This window comes from Lissotriton vulgaris, chromosome 11 (assembly GCF_964263255.1).
Source record: "Lissotriton vulgaris chromosome 11, aLisVul1.2, whole genome shotgun sequence".
In the NCBI taxonomy this organism is placed as follows: Eukaryota; Metazoa; Chordata; class Amphibia; order Caudata; family Salamandridae; genus Lissotriton; species Lissotriton vulgaris.
The window spans coordinates 247,274,173-247,299,243 of NC_141699.1; the positions used below are offsets into that span (position 1 = coordinate 247,274,173).

General features: G+C 43.6%; 1 protein-coding gene across 2 annotated transcripts in view; it reads right to left on the reverse strand.

Annotated features, from left to right (window-relative positions):
- Positions 1-25,071, reverse strand: part of TTC28 (tetratricopeptide repeat domain 28) — a 1,842,918-nt gene that overhangs the window by 792,268 nt on the left and 1,025,579 nt on the right. For both annotated transcript variants that reach the window (XM_086943149.1, XM_086943150.1), the window contains one exon: positions 84-231. In XM_086943149.1, the coding sequence (XP_086799275.1) occupies positions 84-231 (148 nt within the window). The remainder of the gene's footprint in view (positions 1-83; positions 232-25,071) is intronic.

Sequence of the window (25,071 nt, forward strand, 5' to 3'; positions counted from 1 at the left end):
GCTTTTTGGACCAAAGCAAGCTCTTACACTTGCACAGTCTGCACTCTCTACTGCCTGACACAAGGTTAGTTCGAAAAGCTTACCTCGCATGGGTGACTTCATGGCGGCTTCCACCATTCCAACCAACAGCTGCAAACTCTTGGGATCCTGGGCCAGCCCAGATGCAAACGCTGCCAGCGCATCTGCATGGCGCCCGAGGTACTGGAGGGCAATGCCCTGTCGGAAGTATGCCTAGAGAAAAGAGGCAAAAAGGGAATATTAGAATAAAGCATACATCTGTACTAAAGACTGTACTTCTTCACCACCAATATTTTTACAAAATAGAACAAAATCTCTCTTTTATAAATATTTTCATTTTGAAACCACACATTAAGGTTGGTGCGGGATTTCACTTGGATGAACTTTTACCGGTATAGCACCAGTAAAACAAGCAGAACCCCAAGCAACCGCCATCCACCCATAGTGGCTTGACTGCTGCCCTACAGCAGAAAATGCTGGTTTGCTTCACAGAGCTGATTCCTCTTAATTAGGTGTCAATTAAGAAGAAGTATGTGCAAGACGTAACAGCCATTGGTGGGCAAAATGCTCTACCAACAGGTGGAACGTGGAGCATCACTTATGGATTTAACTACACTCCCAAATCAAAATGTAGGCATTTGCTCATTTGTCATCACATGCAGTCATGTGATTGTCAAAGGACATATCAAACAATCCTCTTGCTAACAAATTTTTTAAAAAAGAAATAACTAAATTAGTCAGATTGACATAAATGTGAGGCACACACTGAATCCATGAAGCAGCCACTGGATGAAAGGTTATGTAACAATTTATTGCATTGTAAGCCAAGAATTTGAAGAGCCGGAACAACTCCTACCTTGATGTGCTCTTCCGTGAACTATAGTTCGGATATTGCTTTATACCTATGACAACATGTCAACGTAGCCTGTCCGCTTGACCACAGAGAACAACAGAATTTCTATGCCATAATAAAGTGATACCCAGGATCAGTTGGGGAGGGGGTGGTTTCTTAAAGACTATACCGGAGAGTTTTACACTCATATACTTGTATTATATAACAACAATATTTGTTTTTTGCTACAAAGGTGTTACAGCAAAAATCTCAAAGTATCTTAAAAATCAGTTTCTCTATTACCCAATCCAGCTGCATTCACTTAATAGACCCTCCGGGTTCAAGCCGGTGGCTTTCAGGTTACTGCCGATTTCTGCAATGGGTGCATTATTCCAAAGGTCTGTCTCGTGCCTGCCAAGGCTAGTACACATTTTACCAACCACAAAACGTTGAAAGGTTGAGGGGGCCTGCAGGGATTTGTACCTGTGGACTTCCGGTTATTTTATCAAATAAAATAGGTTTCTACAGTAGGTGCATTAGACCACTGAGCAGTCTTAACCCTAACAAAGAAAACGATAGATTATGAGGCAGAAAGAGGTCGTTCTATAATCAAACTATGCAGTCACTTTTTCTATGTCTTTATTCCCATTTGTCTGGCTGTGGGTACATCTCTGCAGAGCAGTTGTCACAAACAGACCACTCTCTAGCCTACAGTGTGTTCAAGCTACATTAGGCAGGCGGGCGCAGCTGCACCCCTCTCTGCACAGGAACAGGACAGCTCGGGATTAATAGCCAGCCTAGCTTTCCTTTGGCCCTGCGAGCCTTGCCAGACACTAGCCCAGAGAGGCAGAGATTAGGGGAAATCAAAAATGACATGGGAAATTTATGAACATGAATATTTAATCTTTTTTACATTAGCACGCCTTGATTGTGGAGTCAGTCCTAATGAATTGGATGGAGAGAAAATTCGTTTCATTAACCTTCCATATAAATGTGTTATTATTGAACCACACAGGCCACTGTACTGGAAAACCAGTTGCCTGGTAATTAGATTACACGCACAACGCTCCAAGTGAAAGGGAAACAAAGGGAAGGAGATTTGAGGCCCAGCCATAGAGAAAAATGTATTATCGCAGAGCTAGAGAAACGGTGCTGCATTTACCTGCTATAAAGCATTGTGGTCGTGTTCGCTCTATGTTTCACAGGAACACGGTGACGTTTGCAGGCACACAGGCAATATCAATGTGTGGAGGCGAAGAAACCCTGCCCCGGCGCTGCCCCTTCAAAAATCCAATCTGGCCTCTGGTGACGTAGGGATTGCTAGAGAACTGCTGGTGCCCTCCAGCTATTTTGCAAAGAAAGCCCTTGATAATGGCTGCCGAGGATTACATCTGAATCCTAAAAGTATAACAACCGCAGAAGGTGTTAATTGATGTGTACACTGCATCAATCACACAAAACGCTCCTCCCGAGTTGTTATTCTGACTTTGTGCTCTTTGTGGGACCAGAAAGACCTTAAAAACAGTCTCCAGCAACAACATGCTGCCCTAGTTCACGCCTGTCCGTGTGTGTCCATTTTTTTAAAATGTATTTGTGGGATAAGGGAGTTACATCCCCAGATATTGGGAGTGGAACAAACAACATAATCTAATTAGCTGTCAGACAACTAACCCTCTAGGCTCCACGTTTCCTATCCCTGTCTTCTGATTTACCACTGTCTGGACTGTTTATTTGAGTAAAGTGTCCCAGGTGAATAGAGAAGTAGCAGTTTGCCCAGTGGCAAAAATTAAAAATAAAAACACTTACTTGCAAAATGTCCAACTCCGACCACTAACTTGCTGCACGTCTTCCTCCTACAGCGCGACCCCTTGAGAAGTGCCTTAACCAATCCTGGCGCTGCTCTCATCCTGTGAGAGCAGCACCCTGATTGGAGGGAGCGGCCTCACTCACGGCTCCCAAGGACACTGGAGCCCTGCATTTACTTGAACACAGATGTATTGAGACAGCTGGGTTTGAGGTTTCAAAATGCGCGTGGATGGCTATCCGTAGAAAGATGGCCAGCCAAACATACATGCGCACTTTTAAATGTGCCAAGACAGCCCACCCTGCTTCTGTCACTTAGCAGCGGCCCACCCCGGTCCTGATGCATGCGTCAGGACGGGGTTATATTGAAAAATGAAATGGTAATAAACCAACTTTATTACCATTTCTTTTTATTCTGGGGCATTTTAACCAGTGGGGTGACGCTCCTCCGTTCAAATGGAGAAACTTCCCCTGAGTTCGCCCCTTTATGAGCTGAAAACCCCAGAATCTTAAGCTGTTGCACACAAATTTTGGAGGATTTTTCCTATTGAAGTGTGAGCAAGGATAAAATGCAGGGTTTCCGTGAAGTTTGTGCGCCACTGATAATAGCAGTGGGGGCACACACTTTTCTTTGCATCCTTATTTAAATTAGCATGGCACGTGAAATGAGCATATTAGACTACAATCCTCAAATAGTGAGTGACCACTGAATATCTACTTTTCCTATTATGGTACTCTCAGAACCAGCAGGGGCAAAATGTAGCCATGTTTCATTTCTTTAATTCCTTTAACTCTGTTATTTCCTCTATGAACATTTACGTTTAAGGTATCTGTAGTGCATGTTGAGAAAGCATAGCACATCTCATTGAGGTATCAGATGAAGCAGCTTTGGTTTTTATCATGAGTCCCACCTCTCTGCTCAAAATGATATTGAAGTGTCTGGACCAGTGTTTCTCCACATCTGGGTCTATAAGTAACCAGTATGATGGGTCATAAATAAAACAGTTTTTTTCCTCGGGTACAACCAACATAGGCCATGGACTATTCAAGGTTTGGGTACAAAATGGAAGATGAGTGACAGTGGGCCGAAGCATCTGGCTATGTTGTTTCCGCCATCCAGTGACATCTCTCGAAGCATCCTATAGTGGTAATTTTCCCTCCAAGGTCATTTGTACAAACGCAGCTCACTTTATAGCATAATTTGCCGTGAAATCCTGTCTATCCACCGCTGGCTGTTTTCAAGTCATGGCAAAGGAGAAGTTACAATGGAAAGATTCTGATTGGTACCCTGGCCCAGTGGTTTTAATTTTGGCCAGTGATCTAAAAAAAGTATCCGCATTTTTTTGCAGGCACTACACGCATGGCGGTGGAAGCCCAAAATGTAGTAGTGTATTTGCCAGTTATGAAGAAATACATGTAGGCCCAAAAAAGGCTACAAATTCCAAATATGTTAACTAGAAGGAATGCCAAAAAGAGAAGTAGTTGAAAAGAGTAAATAATGCACAAAGCCAGTTCTCATAATGGGGATAGCGTGCATCAGTGACACTGATGCCGAAGGCAATGCCCCCAAGAGCTGTCCATTTGTGTCGGACACACAGAATTATCAAAGTGGGTAAGGAAACAGAAGCATAGGGTCAACTGGTGACACAGGGAAAGATCAAGCTTCCTGTTGTGTTCTGCAAAAAGAAAGTACTCCATTGATAGAAAGTCCTCTGATATCTGCAGGCCTTGCGGGTGTTGCTGCAATGGCATATAGCCAACAGCTTACACAATCAGCATGACAAGGGTTAAAATACATTCTTAGACAGTGACCCTGTCTCAATCATCCGCCACACAGTTCGGATAAATCCTGACCAGTGACCAGCTCTAAAGGCATATTCTGCAACACTAATAGTGATATTTCCCTCTAGGCAGCTTACATTTTAGGCCCAGAAAGTGTCTCCATGCCCCAAAATGAAATATGTGAACCAGAAGGTGTATCAAGAAGAGAAACAGAAGAACAATTAAATAATGCCTAAAACCAGACATCAAATTGGGGACCGTACTTTGAAAAGAAGAAACCTTTGGGGTGAATTTTTATAAGTCCCCAATCCTTCCCTGCATAGATCACCTTCTCTTATGCTTTCCCTAAAAGTACTGATTGGATACGGTAAGATGGTTCACAAATATATCAACTTCGCACACCTCATTTTTGAAATGTTGACATACAAGTGACGTTTGAAAGGACACTGAGGGTGGAGTACTATCAAATTAGGTACAAAGGCATTGCCTTAGGGTTTAGGGTGGCAAAGTAGCATGGTGCGCTATCCTTTTTTATCCTAAGCTACTAGAATCTGGGTCACCAATAACCATGGTGACTAGTCTCTGTTGGGCTGCTGCCACATTCTTTATAGCTACAGCAAAACAAGTTGTCACTATAGCAGGAGGGGTCAGATTTAATTGAGTAGGCAAGTCTGATGATGGTCACGTTCAAAGGACCACGGTAAACATAAGTCCGAATTAAAACCCAAAACACAAAAAGAGCACAGATGACCTAGACTCATTAATTGGGTCTAAGTAATGTAAGGAGATGAGGTGTGCAGCCCGACGGGGGTGAAATTCAATCATTGTTCCCCCTGATGGAACTCCACTGGCTCCCTTTACCTGCTTGAATCATCTTCAAGAAGAGCTGCAACCCACACAAATCCTTCACGACTAGCACCTCTTCCTACATCACAAAAAAGGTCCCCAACTCCAGTGGCTCTGAACAGCCTCACAACCAGAAAGCAACTAGACTGGTGATGAAGATTTGCAAAAACTGCCAAAAAAGGAAACATGCCATCTCTATTTTACCAGGGTCTACAACAACACCCGAGTCTCTACCTGGAGCGCCCAAACACTCATTCAGGAAAGAGCTGAAGACACATTTCAAAAACACCACATCTCGATGTCAAAGCCAGACCCATGCAGCATTTAGATCTCAGCAGCCGGCCTCCAATCTCCAGGAAACCTCCCTGTGATTCTTCTGTGTGCCTCCGGCCCTGTACAGCCCTTTGCTGCCTCCAGCTAGGGTTGTGCTTAAGAATCATCACACACATAAAGGAGGGACTTATACAGCTCTTTATGTTCAGCACTCTGTAGGGACATCATGGTGTGGTAAAGGATGTAGTGAACGGACTGCCAATGTTTGCCAGCCACCCCTCGCTTAAAAAAATAGGCTTCTGTGTGCAAGGTTTTTCGTTTTTAGATTGCACTGTCTGCTGCTCTCGTACACATGGCACAAAACTTCCACGAAGTCACAGTAACTCCAATATAGAAGAAAAAAATACCACAAGCCTCACACAGCTTCATTCCCTCATCACTGAACTTCATCCAAATGACTTGTGACATGGAAAAACACATTCACTAAAAGTGATATGAATAAGTGAGCAGACCCTGCTTCTAGGTTTCTGGCCTCAGGCACATGGAATATTTTAAAAGCACAAATCGGCTTTCAGTTGTTTGAAGCAGGAAGACTTGAGGCCCCAGCTGAAATCGACATTTCTTTATTTAATTTATTTAAGAAGCTTATAGAGCGCACAGCTGCCCCTAAGGGTCTCCAGGCGCTATCGGCGGACAGTAGCATGGCGTAGCAAGAGGAATATTTAAGAAGGTGGGGTTTAATCAGAGCTGCTAAAAAGTAAAGTTTTTAGGTTTTCACCCAACTGAAGCAGTGAGTTTACAGGATCTGCGAGCGAACTGCAGAGATTTCCAGAGTTTCGGGCCCAGCACGGAAAAGGAGTGCCCCTTGAGACGAGCTCTGAGAAACCTGGGTACCGAAAACGTGTAAGGTTGGCTGATCTCAGAGCACCATAGGGACATATGGAGACACCAGGGCTTGGATGCCTGAGCCTCCTATAACAGTGATGGGTTACTCTACTGTAAAAAGTGATGTTTCTCAAAAGCCCAAAGCAAAAAAATAAAGTTAAATACTGCCACTCTGTAATGATTGTTCAACTTTTGTATCTATTGCTTTACATTGTAATATGCCCTGGTGTCAGAGAGTCTGCAGTTCTCTGGAGTTAGTCAACTTCTAAGCTCTCACACTCTTCAGCTAATGGAACAGAGACATGATAAAAACGACCTATTTAGTGTGGCACATGCAAAGGTCTTAGAGTAACTGCCCTCCACTACATGTGAAGGACCTTTTTTAAATCTCAGGCAGTTGTCTAGGAAAGACATTTCTAGAGGACAGGAGTTTCTGGTGACAACCCAAGGCCTTCCAAGGATCTTCTTCCAAGAACCTAAATTAATCTTAGTCCATTATAGTTGGATCTAATGCCCCGTGGAGCACAATGCATAAATATAGAGATGAAAAAATGAGCACTCATTAGAAGATAAGCGTTATGTATGATGCACGATGTCTTAACCCCTTCGATGCTCATGACGGAACGGTTTCGTCATGAGCGTCGGTTGGCCTGTGCTCATGACGGAACCGTTCCGTCATGAGCCCGGTGGCTCATTAGAACCTTCAGCACAGCGCGAGAATTCGCACCGCGCTGAAGGTGTTAAAATACAACCTCTTCTCTACTGTCAACCAGTGAAAGTGGTCAGTGGAAGGGGATTAATGTCTCTGAGATATAGGAAGGCAAAATGTTTTGCATAAGAATCAGAGAACTAAGTCAAGAGATGAATTCAGGACCAGGGTGAAGGTGCCCTGGTGCTGCCAATACCAATCTACCCCAAGAGCATCTACTCCCTTGTACTGCAGACTTCAGAGTTAACAGGCCGGACAATGCTTACACTACATCTCCACAGAGACAATCAGTGCCGGGAAACACAAGGCATGCATTTAGTGCCATGACTAAACAAAAAAGCCTTTGAGGGTGCCACAATGAGAAGTGTGGCTCAATGATTAGAGCGGCAGACCCTGATGCAGAGGTCTAGCCCGGGGACCAGGGTTCAATTACCCACCACGGCGGGTCTTGGGCTCAAAATTCCACGGACCTGATAATTCTCGCCTCAGTGCCTATTCCAATCATGGAGTCCCACTCTGCAACTGTGGGAATAGCTTGCTTAATCTCCACAACGGCCCCCACAACGCTAAGGATGCCTGGCCTCCACCTTGGGGGTGCCCAGGAGTGGACGCCTCACAGGGAAAGCCAGGACGGGTTCCACAGCGGTATTCATACAAGCGCCTTGAGACCCTTGCGGGTGAGTAGTGTGCTATACAAGTATCAATTTACATATTTACATTTACACACACAAGGGAAGAAGTAGTCTAGCTGTTTGCACTGCAACACATATATGTGCTTGGCGGGTGACTAGGAAACCAGTGTGTACCAAGAGTGGCCTGTACACAGTGACTTTCTGTTGTACATGAGGGACTCAATCACACTTTGAGTGAATAATCACACAATCTGTAGGACAGCAGCAGACACATATATGTTTACATCTACTTGTCACCTGTAATTTAGTAACATATTCTGATAGCCAATGTCCCATAATATTACAAATATAACATGATTGCACACATCACATGTAACATGAGAATGAATGCACAACGGTAATGATAGACATTTCTCAGAATAGACCAACTTTATAGGGCACATGATTTGCAAGACAGGAAGCTACATGAATGGAAGAGAGTTCCATCTCTTAGGATCTGGTGGAGATAAAGGACAGAAGAGGGACGGGAAACCCGGGGGAGGACCACAGGCGAAGTAAAGAGGACCAGAGAGAAGATTTAAGGAGAGCAGGGAGATAAAGTGAGGCCAAACCTAAAATACCCTTGAAATCAATGCCAAGAAAATGAAGCGTGAATCTAAAGGAGATAAGTAAACAGTGAAGCTGTGCCAAGTTGAGTGAGGCATGAGAAAATAAGATGAACACAAAGAAATACAAACAAGTATGGAGAAGCCAATTCATGGAGGAGTGTTTGAAACAGTCGAATGTTCTAGGATATTGTTCATATTACAGACAGGCAATGAGAAAAATAATTATGCAAGCATGTGTAAATGGGCATTTTTGTTTTAATATAAAATGCATTTGAGGTTGAAATTTATTCACATGAATTAAAAGTTTTCTTCATTTGGAGATCATTTTGCCGGTACAGTGGCACTGGAGTCCAAGAGTGCGATGGGATTCACTAAACCCCAAATTATGGCTTTCTTTTACTACCCAACGAGTGGCAGAGGAGGCGATTTTCTTACTTGCCTTAGGACCCACGGTGGCCCTTGCTGCACCACTGTACAAAGTGACAAAAAATGTCCACACAGGTTACCTCTGTTGGGTGGTATGCATAAAGTCAGTACTTTTATGGATAATTCCAGATCTAATTTAGAACATCTCCCTCAAGAGCAACACAGAGGTATTCCTGTGTCTAAAACATGGATGAAATATATTTCCTAGAACTCTGTGTATAGATTTTCAAAACAAGCATCCGGGAAAGCCAATGGGTTGCACCTATTGCCTTGGCTAATATTTGTTAGTCACACTGCACAGCATCGTGAATGCTGTGCAGCATGGCTAACAAATATTGGCTAAAGTTGAAAAAAAAAGCCTTCGACCCAGTCACCACGTCATTTTGTAGGTGCACGCGCCGCTCATACACATGCCTACAACATAACAGGGGTGTTTTTTTCTTTTTATTTACCGATCCAAGTTGGATAGGTAACTAAAGAGAAAAGAAAAAGAAAAGCGCAGAAGAGTTTTTTGTAAAGCTGGTGGCAGTGGGAGTGGAAGCAATACAAGGGAGGGTAAGCGGTACAATGAAGCAATAAGGTGAGGATGAACGGTGAAGCAAGATGGGAGGGCGAGGGCTAGACTGCCGACTTTGGTGCTGGAGACCAGGGTTTGAGCCTCGGGGTCACGCCCACATCCTGTGATTCTGGGCAAATCACTTAATCTCCCCGAGCCTGAATGTGTAATGTAAATACGGTGCTCATGTAAAGCGCTCCAATACCTTCGGGTCGAGTTAGCGCTATATAAATATGCAACAAACATAAAGGGGGAGGAAAGCAACAAGGGGAGGAGTGGAGGAGATGTGAAAGCAACAGAGTGTAGGCAGGAGCGAAAGCAACACAGGGGGTGAGGGAAAGCAACACGCAGGATGTGAGTGGGCAAAGGAAGGGGAGAAGCACTATGGTGAGAGCAGAACGGAGGACTGCGGGGAGAAGCAGTTGGGCAACAGACAGCAACACAGAGTGCAGGGAGAAAGACATACGAGAGATGGCTCCAAAACACAGCAGTTAATAGAGTGCTTCACCGAAAATAAAAAAATGTAGTGGCAGATTTATGTTGCCTGACGCATCTCTGCAAATTGGCAGAGATGCACCAGGAAAGATACGGCACGCACGTTTATCCTTGCGCCATCCATGGTGCGCCGCATTCACAATGCGGTGCACCATGGCGCAGGAATAAACAGATGCGTGTCGCAACTAGGGCGTGAAGTCGGTGCTGAAGTTGTGTTGCGTGCGGCACGTAACTCCAGCACTATTCCAACTTGCCCTATCTCTAACGTGTTTCGTCAAGCCTTACGACTGCTTCAAGCAGGCGCAGGGTTTTGACGCATCAGCGTTGGGAAAGTGACTCCGTCAAATCATGTAGATTTCACTGAGTCACTTTTCAGGGGCGTTCCTACGACGGAAGGCCCCTCCTGCGTGGAAACGCCCACATGAAACCTTACGCAGGTTTCATGAGGCGCAGGGCCTTACACCGTGACGCATCTCCTTACATGCGTCACAGTGTAAGTATGTCGCAACGTGGCGCAGGGTTTACACCGCCGCTGCGTCACAGAAGTGACGCAACAGCGGCGCAAAAGTGCCACAAGTCTGACATAAATCTGCCCCGTAGTGTTTGAAAAGCAAGCAGTGGAAGCAGCGATGTCAGTCAAACAAACAAACTGTAATAAGGGAATGCTCAGTGGGAAGGACAAACACAAGATTGGCAAGCTGGGACAGGAATAAGAAGCAGCCAAATGAGAGTGACAAGGAAAGCCAACCAATAGTAAGCATTGGGCAGGCCCCAAGCTCCTCTATGTTCTTAATAAACTACAATACGCCAGCAAGAGGCAGTGTAAGCGCTGTCTAGTACTCTAACCTAATGAACTCTTTTGAAAAATGTTCTCCCTGTTTGTGGATAATAGAATGTATTCACCTTTTGTGAGCAAATCATATGTGTGTGAAAGTAAAAGTTCACTGAAACTATAAGATACTAAAAATACTTCATTTTTTTAAAAAGCATTTTTGTTTTACTATAGCATGCCGAGGCACTGGTTACTTTCTCTGGACAGGGCAAACTACCTCAACACATGCTAAATCACCCCTGACAGGACAAAGCCGGCTAGATTATTGTAACTGACTCATAATCAACATGTGGTTGACCTCCTGAACCTGTGTCCATTTCTAATAATCCTGCGTTGGCAGCCTTCACGCTCATGACAATTAAATGTACCGGCGTGTTTATTCATGGGCCTGATGCTTGCTAAAGGATGTATTGAGAAATCTTGCACGGTGGCTCGGCACTTTCAGTCCGATTTGCCAGTCAATTTATGAGGAAATGAAATCACATTGCATCCAAGGACGCCGGCAATCACAGGCCGCCTTCCTCGAGCGGCAGGGAATGGTTCAGTGATTTCCCCATTCTTACCCGTGTTGTGACCCGCATAATTCTTCTCAGTGACACAGCAACGGTCTCTCCCAATTGTCGCATCTGAACTAGAGAACATTGGCTTATTTTCAGCGGTTGTGGGTGCCCTCAGAAAGGGCTCCAAGTTTGAATCGTATATGCAAATAATTCTGCAAAAGTGTTACGGGGCAGTGCACAAAAATAGATGACAAGAGTGTTGTGTTGTTTATGGAATTGGTGGTAACCAGCAGTGCTTAATTGGAGAAAAAAAATAATAATCAGTGCCTGAGCCCTCGTCTGGAGGTTACAGCAATTTGCACCACACGTTGCCCCACCAGCACGGGAAATGACAGTATTTCCACAACTACTAAACATCACACTGATACAAGTGTGGCAATTCAGACTGTTCGACACCCCCTACGCTTTAAGAATGGCTCGGTGGCAGTGATTAGTCGTTTTTAAGGCATATTGAATTAATAAACAACTGTTTTTCTGCTCTTCTTTAAATTACACAAACAGTGTTACCATGTGGCAACTGTCATAAATGCCGGTAATTAAGTACCGGGGCTGAACAACGGGAACCACTGGCTCAAATTAAGCACTGGTAGTCAGGAAGAAGTTATTTTCCGATAGTGACAAAAGCAACTTAAATGAGTAATGAAAGTTGCAACCAACCACATCCAGTGTCGATGGTGTTCTACCGAAATATCAAGTGTTTTATATATCTACCTGCACAAACATCGAGTCCACAATATCAGCTACCAATATTTTTATTTTATTTATTTTTATTTTAAAGGTACCTTGAAGATACATAGATGTGGAGTTAGGAATAGTAAATCTACACTTCCCTTTGGTGATTACCTTGAGGATATGTTGGTACTATAACTCCAGGTGGATATTACTGACTGATATTTTGACATACACCCCTCCACTCTGACAGCTGTCCTCATGCCTCCCACAAGATGCTGGGTTTGTTCCTCTGCATACTCATTGAGCACAATAGCCAGGGCTTCCGTTGCATGAGGATGCTGACAGACATTTTCTGGACAAGCACACACTACAATGGCATGGACTCTTGGTATGCACGAGTGATTATGGACAGTGGCTCATTTCACTGATTTTTATCATGCAGGCCCCTTTTTACACATTTACATCATCCACATCACTTCCTGCTCTACACTGGGTAAGTAAAATGGTCTGGATGAGATTTTAAGTTCCACTAGGACTTGCAAATTACAGAATAGAAGCATGCAGTCACAGAGGTCCCATAAATGAGTGACCAAACTGCAGATATCACAAAATCAAGGAATGCTGAAACATACAATTGCCCACAAAACACACTTTGGGGCATTAACTTGTGGTTAAGGCCTGCATGGTAGGTTATGATAACCACGTGTACGGGTTTGGTGTAGCCTCCTACTTAAGCAAAACATGAAAAATGCACCTATCTCTGACATTTTGCATGTCTCTGTGTCCTTTATCAGAAAGTAAAGAGAGATTTCCGCAAAGTGCAGCAAACACCCCTCAGCAACATTCGCACATGATTAGCTGTTGCGACCAACAAGGACCTTCTGTTAAGGAAATATACCTGCACATTATTGCAGATAATTGGCAGGAATATTCACCTCATTAGCAGCAGCATTCCTCATTAAAATAGGCAGCTGCCAAAGGTCTGTGCAAAGAGAGCCATCTTAGAAACAAGCATTGCCAAAGCCAAAATGTCTGAACTCAGCAAATTAGTTTTTTTGCAAGTATATCCCGCAAAAATTAAAAGGAAATAAAAAAAAGAAAACACGCCACCTCAACATGGTAGTCCTATGATTGCAATAAAATAAATAAATAATACGGATGCTTCTCAATGGACAGGTGTACTTAGGGTAGGAATATAAACCCTTTTTCATTTTATAGCACTTAACAGGAAAATATGATTCTTACTGTTGCTAAGTAAAAGTACTATTGGCTTTCAGTTGCTGTAACCCGAAGACATAATTCAAACACACAAGAATGGCTAAAAAATGGCCAGGGGGGATAACAGACACCCAGGGGGAATGGTATGCACTGTTATCAGTGAGCATGACTGTTTGGCTGGCCTTCTGGGGTCATGCGTACTTTGCATGTTCTCCACCCAGGCTGCATTACAGACTGGGTGGAGACCAAGCCCAGGCCCCCAGTCCATGGCTGAGCGCTGAAAAACAGCACTCAGACCAATCACAATGCTCTGATTGGCTCAGAGGAGCCTCAGTGTTTACTAATCGCAACGCTGCATTGCCGCGTTGTGATTGGCTATGGGGAGCCTGGTTGCATCCTGGCAGAGCAGAGGGACGACAAGAGACAGGGCGATAAGGTACGTTTTTATTTTTATTTATATTACTAACGGCCAGCCCCTCCCCACACACCCCCACAGCCCCATCCGTGCCAGCCGCCACTGAATGTCTCCCTCCTATCCCTAGTCCAAATTGAGTTTGATATCTGAATGATGAATCTCATTTGTGGGACGGAAACATTCTGTTACTCAGTTTAGTGAGTGATGTTAGGGATATTGAAAAAAAAGTGCCGTCTGAAGACGCGAGGCTTCTCGAGATAAGGTGAATCTATAACACCTTCCGCACAACACCGCCCACGCAGTCTATGGCAGGCGAGCGTCATCTCTCACCATCGCGAGGCCCGGATAATTCCAGACACGTTCCCGCTTCACTTCACTAGCCATTGACTCGCGAAGGCAGGAATTTAATTATATCCATATAATTATTTCTACACGGGGATGATGCACTCACCAAGACTGAGAGCTCACCCTGCATTTTACACGTGTGAAGGGCTCTTTTTTTACTTTTTAATAAATTTCTGCTCGTACAGTCTGGGAGAGAAAAAAACATTTCACTCAAATTCATTTTACGCGTGAACTTGCTGAAATGTGAGGCCAGCTCTGGAGCCCAGAAATACCATATAAATCATCCGTAAAGCGTTCCTCGCCAAACTTTTGCACTATAAAAATAATGCCTTAACCGACTCGTATTTGTAGACCTGCCTTGCGTAATGACTTGTGGAATCCAAGTTTTAATGGACAGCCTTTTAGATTTCTCATTGGCAAGTACATTCCCAGGCTGCATTCCAATGCCACAGCTGACTAATAGGTCGGACATATCTGGATAGGTCTTCTGGAATAGAGTGCTGAATTTTAAGGTGCATGTTACAGATATGTCACAAAAAGCAAGTGGGGTGAAAAATGAAGGACCCCCCCCCCCCCCACACACACACACACCTTAGTTGGCTTAGTGGGATAAACATTGGATCTTGAAAAAAATATGGCATTCTGGGGGGCATAGATTTAAATCCTAGTAAAGCAAATTTAGTCCGCCATCCTTCTGAGGTTGGTAAATTGAGTACCGTAAACTGGGTAATAGTAGCAACCGTTATGTGAGGCACTTTTTAAAAACAAGTTATTCAAGGAGAGGGAAACTCTTAGTGCAAGGGTAATTAAGAGGCTTGGCTGTTGACTGAAGGGCAGCTATAATTCAGGGGGGAGCATGAGGGGTGTTCATTAATTAATGCCGACAGCCATTAGACACATGCCAGTGCGTCATACTGCAGCCTTCCATATTAATAAGTCTTGAGTTGCCAAAAGTTTCAGGAGATGGCAGCCATCAGAATCTCTGGGAGGAAACCGTGAGAAAGTAGAAAATCCGCAGCCGACACCCCGCAACCCCATGGCTGCCGATTGTAACTAGAGTTGAGTATGAATTGCTCCACCAGGGCGTCTGCTTACTACAGGATAATAGCCTATGTAGTTTGTCACTGTTCTTCAAAAATACACCCCATCTCACCCACATTTTTACGTGGCTCAAATTATCCTCTTGTTCTTGGGTGGAAAATGTAAATGAGGCAGGTTTTAGATATGGTGTGTCTGGGTCACAAACATGGAGCTATCGGACCAGGGCTAACACTTCTCTCCGACCATATTGAGATCTGCAAATGTTGAAAATGCCTTTGCTAATGATTACCTTCCTGCTCTGGATGTATATACAATATACCATCTTTCTCCATCATGTTTTTACTTGAGAGCCAAGAAACTGACCTGAAGTCATTTAGGGCCTGATTTAGCGTTTTGGAGGTAGAATTTCCATCCACTTCTGGTGTTGTTGCCAATGCATATTGGCTGCATCGTACCTTGGCGGAACTGATGCTGGCGCTGGAAGAAGAGCAACCATCCAACTCTCTGGCATGGAAGGTATTTGCAATAGAGTAGTCCTATTGCCAGATGTGTGGGCAGGATTCTTTTTTAGTTTGTAAATCCATTAACACCCTTCTTTAACTTATGATCTTAAGTTGCATTGATGCCTAAACCAATGCATGTAAACATTAATTTTAATTGAGTTACAGTCAATTAATAATACTAAAACTGGTAAGATAACAAAGGACTTTTAGGATCGAGGGGTGTGGTGTATTCCCTTTTCTGACCTTAGGTCTGCAAGTGACTACAGGGCATATCCTTTGAACGGAAGCCAATTCCTAACGAAATGTGGAGAGAACCCATTCCCCCTCTGCCAGCCGGGGTGGCACAGAAGTGATGTGGTGCCATGTGATACTCTATGGTAGTTGGATCCCAGCAAATAGCACTTGTTGAGCAGTGAGAATGGAATGTGCCATCGCAGACCTTTGTGCATGAGGAAGAGAGAACACATGTTAGCACGAGGGTCGGTTAATGAGGGCGTGTGTAGAACATAGACGTTCTTGAGACACTTACCCTATTGGGTGAACTATATGGATATCATGAAGGCAGTTGCTGCAGTGATCTGATCAGTACAAACAATATTTGAAACTAGGGATTGAATGGAGTAAGAGACACACACAAGGCATATTTCTGTAATTATATTTAGTGCAATCACATATTTTATATCATGCCTATCTAACAAAGAGCCTAGGAGGACTAACGACATGTCACGTTTTAGGACAGATTTTTAGATGATTTCTTGTTCAACCTATTGTATGTAACTGTATCGTATTTAGGCACTCCCCCAACAATGTCATAGACCCAACCTTTTTTGATATGTGTGATTTACATTTTTTAAGGTATGTAGCAAAGGATGCAAAGGATGCAGGAGACATGGAGAACATGAGTCTTTCATGCTTCTATGATAAACTGTGGGTAATCTTAGGTTGTACTGGAGGTTCGTGTGACCACCTACCAAATCCTAGAGACCTCCACCACCAAAACTGACCAATAGACATAGAAAAGTGGATGTTGTGAGTAACAGTGTGTTGTGTTTTGTTTTGTTTTGTATTAGGCACTACTTTAAACCAAAGTGACTCTAGGTGTTTTGAGAAATCCATCTCTGATTTGTAAACTATGATGTATAAAAAATTCAGGAACATCCTAGTAAGATATGGAATATGTAGGCCTTTATGAAGCCACCATTTAAACCTTTGATGCTTTTTAGATCAGCAAGATATTCCAATGATATTTCTCCCTTGTAACCAAAAAGCATAATTTCTCCTGCCAACGAAAGGATTCTTCTGGAGTAACTAGGGAGCTCTGAATTGCTGACTGGAAGGATGTGGGCCGGGAATAATAGGATAACCGGCCTCCTCGAAGGGGGGAGGAGTAAGCAGGCTTACACGAAATAAACACCATGACACAAAATCAATCACAGCCTGCACTGGAAGACAGTACAGTTTACTGTAATGAGGAGAGACAGGTATCCGCCATCTTAGACAGAAGCTGATGAAGTTTAGCACCTGGTGCTGAGTTAGTAGAACATTGTGGCATGTGCAAATGCTACTTTACGCTGTGTGGCACCTAGGCTGCACTGATCTGTATTGCAGTAAGAGTTGCAAGTCGCTCTTAAATTATTCGGTATTAAGAAAAGGTCAACAAGCACCACATGTAATACTGAAGGGAGCAGAATCGCTGCACCCCTAAAAGTGGTGCAGATCGCAAGGGTCAATCCTACCATCTAGAAGGGTAGAACATGGAAAGTAGCTACCCGTGGAGGGTGCTATCGTCGATTGCACCTCGCATACGAGGAGCACTTTGTCTTTCTCCTACACCATTCTGAAGAACAAAATGACTGCAGCTGGGCGGCACACCCAGGCTCTACTCAGGGGAGTATTGCATCCGCCTGTTGAGACGTCACTTTAGTGGGGCAGTTAGTAACAGCATCCAGAGCACTTAATACCCTCTGGAGCCCTCGATCCTACCACTTCAAGGGTGAGGGGTCTCAGACACCATGACTGGAGAGTTCTGTCAAGGAGTGCATGTGAAGATTTGCTCAGGTGCGCATTGAGTAGACGTGGTCATGAGAAGATGTCGGTGATACTGTGTAAGTCATACGTTGTGCCCAGGCGCGACGCAACAGACGCAATGGAAATTCAACAGCACCTGCCAGATGGAGCAGCTCGTAGAACACAGACCCTGACAGACTACATTAGAATGGTCCAATCTGAGGGTATGTCCACATGGATATTCAGTCTCAGAAGGGGTACAAGGGAACATACAGTGCCATTATTATAGCTGTAGAATGGCTTTCCATATTTTTCATATTTCCATATACAAGTCAGTGTCATAGTGTATTATACTCATACAAAGGAAGAAAAGGCAAGGGGAGGATTCAAAGAAGGAGAACAAACAGAATACTTGAACTAATTGCACACAGAATGCTTGTTTACCAAATTCCTGCAAATTAAAAACCAAACATAGGTGCTTGAGGCATTGTAGATTTAACGTTTGTGCCGGGGAAGGCGAGGGACCGCTGTTGTATTAAGTCAGTCAAAGTTGGGAAACCTCTCTTTTTGAAAGTGCTGGCCATGCAGGAGTGGACAGATAAGTTAGGATGGACACTGCTCCTCTCAAGTCAACACACACACGCACAAAATATGGTTTAATGTGGCAGACCATGGTGATCGGATGTAGGCAAGGAAGGTGTTGTGGCTTCTTTGAGAAGTTAAGATGAAATCGGAGGTGAAGGTGATGGATCATCTGCGGGAGAGAAGGTTTTAGACAGTGATTTAAAGATTGTGAGAAAGGGTGTGGTAAACAGGGAGGGATGTTGCATGACAGTGCCAGGAGCCAATGTGAATGAATTTATATAATGTTGGAAAAGAAGGGATGTGAGAGGTTGAGGGTGAGGGAAGGGAAATGTTGGATGTGTAAAGGAAGAATCTTGAAGCAGAATATATTACACAGTACATACTTAATTCCCATAGCTCAGGGAATTGGCAGACAGCAGACATTATCATAGAAGAGGCATGTCAGTAATTTATCCTGAGAGAGGGGAGTAATTAATAGGCTAATGTTGATGGGGAACACCATTTTTTATCCTTTGCTTCAAAGAAAATATATTACAAAAAATATTAGAGGTATATGGAAACTATGATGCATGGGGTAAAGTCACAGAATATCACATCCGTACCCTACTTCATCATAGGAGACGTCGTGAAAATAATGGCTCTATGTTATTTGGCTTGCCTTAACTGTTGCTTACCATTCGAGGTTGTGTAAAGCACTTTCCTCTAGATCTACGTATTATCAAGCTCATGAATCCAGGAGCACCATTCAGAAACTTTTATACTGCTGAGAGAATGGCCTCCAGATCTGCATCCCCACTCGAGTCCTAGCCACAACTATCTTCACTAAATTGATTGTCTAGTGACTCTGGTGGTAGCTATGAAATTGGGCGACAGGACTTTCAATTACAGGTCCCTGCTGTAGGAAATTGGGTTACTAGTTGAAGGGCATTTAAAGCCTACTCAAACAACAACCATCATTCTTGGCAGAGTGATAACAAGAAAAATCCAAATCAACCTGTGCTTAATGTTCTGGCAGCTTGGCACAAATGCAGTCACGCTTAACTAAGAGGCAATTAGTAAAGCATGTTGCAGCACTTCAAACAGAAATAAAGTAAAAACACAACACAAGTGAAATCTCACAAAAATTTCGAAAAATAGAGTATATCCTAATAACTTATTTTACACCAAAACAACAATGATCCAATTAGTAGAACTGCAGATATGCAATAATTTAGGGGGAAATAGTGCTTGGATTATCTGGTCATGCCAGACTGGGATGAATTCACAAGTTCAGGGCCAACCGCAATGAAGTGTGGGCCAGATTCGGGGAACATGTTAGGCCTGCTGAACAAAGTGCCTTAAATCCTGGATACAGAGCATTTGCAAGGTCCTACTTCGAGGATGCATCGCACAGCAGTGTTACCAAGGAGCTGCGGGCTGTGATGCGAGGTGTCTTGAGGATGCATGGCGCAGCGGTGGTTCTGAGGAGCTGTGGGGCTGCGATGTGAGGTACTTCATTGAGGAGGTGTCTAACAGCAGCTGTTCTGAGGAGCTGCAGGACTATCATGTGAGAACCTGCGTAGAGGATGCGTCCCGCAGGGGCGGTCTGAGGAACTGCGGGGTCCTGCATCGGGAATGCATAGCGCATTGGCGATTATGATGTAGACCTGTGAGGTGATGCATTGCGCTGCATCAGTTCTGCTAGCACCACAGCTGGGCTGGTAGATCATATTCAAGCCCACTTCCCAAGGGTCCAGGCTGGCGGTGGGGGGGGGCACCACTTGGGAGGTTAGGACTCACAGCAGCAGTGTTCATTTCTGTCCCTGAGGCCCTGATCAGGAAGTCAGCGAACTAGCCCTTGGAGTCACTCTGGTGGTCCTGTGTTCAAGATGCAGGCTCAGCCCTTCTCACTTATGCAGAAGGGCAGCAGAGTATCAGTTCTTCTTGCAGCAGAGCAGCACTGCAGTCCTTCTTCAGTCTCCCACAGGTCCAGAGATGTACTAAAAAGTTGGGTCTCAGGGTCCAAAATGTATATCCGGTGCCAGCTTTGAAGTGGGAGAAGCTTCTGAACTTTCCATCTACAGCCCTTCAGAGGTGTCAGGAATTTCCTTCCTACCTGACCTGGCCCCCAACTTGTTTGGGCTCAAACAGAGTCTTTGTGATGTTCAAGTGTGGTAGGTGACAGCTCCACCCCCTATCAAACCAGAGATGGCAGTTCCCCCTACACCTAGTCACGTGGCCCAGGAGACAGGCTGCAGGCACCAAATAGAGGGGACAAGAAAATGTCAACTTTCAGAAAGTGCAATTTTCAGCACTTTGACTTAAAATCTGAATTTACCATTAAAAAGGGTTTACATTACAATTCTTTAGACACCAAAGACAACATTCCTACCTGCTCCCAATTGAAAGTTATCACTTATTGAAAGTAATAAGGTAACCCACTGATATCCAATGGGGGAGGTAGGCCTTGTACTAGTGAAAAGGAAATGTAAGAGTATTTTACTACCAGGTCATGTAAAGGTTAAGAGCATATGCCTCACCCTTTAAATATACTGCACTTTTTTCTATGCACTATTAGGGCCTACCTTAGGGATGACTTGTATGTATTGAAAAGGAGGGTTAGACCTGACAAAAGGTTTATTTTTCCAGGTCGAAATGGCAGTTTAAACTGTACACACAGGCTGAAATTGAAGGCCTGAGACAAGATTAAAAGGCTATTTAAGTGGACGGGACAATGACTGCTGCTTACCTACTAGTAGCATGTAACTTACATGCCCTGTGTACATGTAGTACTATTTTACAAGGGACTTACAAATAAAATAAATGTACCAATTGGGTGTAAGCCAAATTCACCATGTTTAAGGGAGACAGCACAAGCACTTAACAACTAGTCAGAAGTAGTTAAGTGCACAGAGTCCCAAGGCCAGCAACAACAAAGTCAGCAAAAACTGGATTGAAGGCAATAATTAGGGGGGAACGACGCGATGGATGTCAGATCCAACACCTTCTGTTATAAATTGTAAGATCTTCGGAAAATCACTTTAGCTCAATCTGTGCACTGAGGGAAGGGATTTTTACCTTCCTAGGAAAAGTGACATTTTGAAGCCCCTCATGCTGTTAAATATGCCAATTTGTTGATTATGTGGATTCTCTGGCTCCTGCCAGTCTGTGCCTCCCTAGATGACTGCTTATCGCTGTCTGATCGAAGAACCCTCTTAGTCAGCTTGCATATGGTTCCTTTTCTTCTAAAGTGAGGTTCAATTACAAGAAGGATAAACACTATTCAACAGTTTATTGAAGATAGATCATGTATAATCGCATTAACTAATGCATGGGTACCCTGACAGTCTGCACTTTCCATCAAAAGACTTCAGTCACAGCAATATTTTAAAATGGGCCATTTTGGAAATGCAAATCTTTGAGGCATATATGAAAGACTCTAAAGTTTTCAAGACAATGTATACTGAGGGCTTTATTAATAACAATTTCTTACTTCTTAACTTATACTTAAAGTTAAAGCTTCTACAATATTTTTAACTGTGTTACCAGATTTCTGCTTTACAACAGGATATTAATGTCAAAACTCATGGGTGATAATACCGCAACTCTCTTATACGAGTGTATTGGTAGCCGAATGGGTGAGGTAATACAACTCAAGGCTGGTAACTGGGACAACAAGAGGGGAAAGAACATTCACACAATAGAGTGGCCATGCCTACAAGATGATGATCTGAAGACATGCTTGTGAAGGATTTGTGGACTGAACTACAAGGAGGGAGTGACAGAACAAACATGGCAAATAGGTTGGTTGCTAGGAGAGGTAGGGGAGGGACTAAAGTAGAAGATGGGAGGCATGGAGAGGAGAGAGTGGCCAGATAAGGATGAAAATGGGTGTCAGTTGAATGACAGCAATTGAGGGAGTGACTGGAGAAAACGGAAAGAAATGAAAGGGGAGGGGATCTCTGAGTCTCTAACATCACTCACACTAAATCCCTATCCTGACATTTTTCCTGGCCCCATCTCCAATGCCCTGTCCACAGAATATGACACCTTCCAGGCATCCCTCATAATAGTCATCAAAACTGACCTCAAGCCTCTAGCTCTGTTCCCAAGAATGCCAAACAATCCATCCTTATCCCACCACCACTGAAGGAGGCCCAGCGTAATGCTCAGGAATTACCCCTACTTGTCTGACCTCCCATGGATTCTCTGATCCTGGAGTACAAGGTAGTGCCCCTGTTCCAATAAGTCCTGGACTCATAACTCACACTCAACATAAGCTACTCAGGATCCAATCCAAATACGGCACATAGGGGGAACGTCGTTTACGACACAACTTTTAGCACGCAGTGCTATTACAACGCGGTTTTTAAATCGCATTCTATTACAACGCATGACTCTGGGGGGCGCTCAAGGATAGGGAATATTTTTAATTTACCATCCAACACCTTCCCTAGTGTCAACGGGGACTGGTGTTGGAATAGTAAATTAAAATATTCACTATCCAACACCCCTTTGTGTTATGCGTTGTAAAAGAATGCGTTATAAAAACCGCGTTGTTACAGCATGCGTGCTAAAAGCATGCGTTGTAACAATGTACATCCGGCACATAGTGACTCATTCCACACAATACGCTCTACTACACCAGCTACAGCATCCTGAACTTTCTCTTGTGTTTTGGCTTTCTGCTGCCCTTCATGTGGCCCCTCACAGCACCATCAGCACACTGTGTGAATTCACCACTGCTTTGGGAACCACGCTTGAATGGTTAGATCATTCCTCATGGGCTGAAAACAACACTGTAAGCACTTTTTTTCTGACATTTACCTTTAACTTGAGGTGTATTTAAAAGATCTCCCCTCTCAGCTATTCTATCCGACATTCAGCCTGATTTCCCGCTTCCACACGTGTGAACACAGCTCGACCTAAATATCATCAAACTCCAGGGGCGTTCACTGACATATTCACAAAGATTATGAAAGGTGAAGGGGCAGGAACAGACCAACATTAAATGGTTTAAGACAGAGTACCTTTTCTTAGTCAACCACAAAATACTTCTCCATACCCCGCATGTGCACACTGCTTCTTCACCGCTGACAAACCATAGAGACACCTGGCGTAAAACCTGGCAGTACACCATGGCAATGACCTTAAGGTTTATGCAAAAAGTCAGTGCATTACCCAAGAGCAGCTCTTATAATCTCAGGCACCTAAAAAACCTAATGTACATTTGCTTTTAGCACTAGGCTGCAGTGTTATCCGCTACAATGAACTCTACAATTACCTATCTGTTGCCCACTATCACAACCTCACAAAATGAGAGGTGGACAGATTATGGATATCTACCACGGATTTTCCCAGCCATTATTATAGAAAGTGAGTAACATGTGGCTACTGTTGTAATATTATATCTGGTCAATGACAGAAATGTGTATGCCAAATGCATTTCAAAAAGAACTGGCTGTGCACCAATTACAAAATTAATTAAGGCCCATTTACATATTAGTAGTAAGAAAACACTTTATATAATATGATTCTGCTGCATTAGTTCACCATAATTATGTATTACCTCCAAGTATCTCCACTTACCATTACCCATCGGCTGAGTTTGAGAAAAGAACTATTAATTTACACTGTTAATGCTGTTTCTTTGGCTTAACCCAAGTACAATTTGGTGCCAATAGGGCTATTATACCGCTGAATAAATTATCTTCGCTCTTGGCAAGGATGAGTAGTCACAGCGTAAACTACAGAATCCTGGATCATAAATGACATTGTACAGCTAGTTACAAATTGTCCAGAATAGAAAAACATGTCCATTTCAGCACCAACTGGTGTCTGAGGGGGGATATGTGATCTAAATTAAACACAGTTCAGTTAATCTATAAATATCTGAGCACACTAGAACAGTTTAAAAGCACTTTGACATTTAAGTACAGGAAATTAGAATACACTATACGGTATATACAGCTGGCTCCATTTAGGATGGGTTACTGTCATCTGCCAAGCATATACCAGTCCATATGTGGAGGGCTTTGAAAATCAAATTGTTAAATTAAGCTGTGAACATTACTTGAGCAAGAAATGCCCCAAGTTATATGTTCATGGTGAAACATTTGTCTAGAAACATAGTACTTCAATAAGTATCTGTCCCCTGACTAGGCGCTATGTTTGTGGCCCCCGTATAGACTGAAATACTGGCAACATAATCCTATTTTCACACCTAAGGTGGAACTATGGGAAAACGTATTTAATGTCATCCACATGTCAACTGTTTTTTGAGGTAGCAATGCTAAAGCTCTGCCCACTGCGTGTAACCAATGTTCAAATATTACTTGGCCAATGAATGCATGAATGAAATACATTGGTACAGCACGAACTGAAATGCCAGAGGGTATCCTGGCACTGAACTGAAATTAAAACGAGTAAGCACATTGTATAGTAAAGGTATAATGTCAGCTTTGCTTAGCACTTGCTACCATTAGTGAGGTATCGTAGCACTTTTTTAAACTCTTTGCCCTTTTTGTGCGGTTCTGGAGTACGTCGCTCGATTAAGTACAGTTGTTTGGTCATTTATGGTTTGTCGAGATTTGTTAAGCATCTTCTTTAGTTTGGTTGGTATTAGTTAATATGCTCGCAGCTGCAGTTTTGCCTCTTCGTAGTGCTGTAAATAGGAGTTTTTTCAACTACCTAAATCATTGTTACCCTTATTGTCATCTTCTGGTCTGAGGAATATCCTGATGAGAGTTTTAGCTTGAACCTGTAGTTTACATGTAGACCTCAGCAACAAGATCTCAACTCATGGGTGTATTGTTTGTTCTTATTACATGTGATGGGGACTAGGCATCTACCGGTGTTTTCTACATGTGTGCTGCACGGCATGCATATCGTCAGTGTGCCACAAAACCAGGGCCGGACTGGGAACCACAACCAGCCCTGGCAAAGTGCTCGCCGGACCCCCTCCCCACTCTTGGGGGTGGGGGGGTGGGGGGGGGGGGAGTTGGAGATGCCACCAAGCTCTTTGCCTGCTATGCTATGCTGCAAAAACG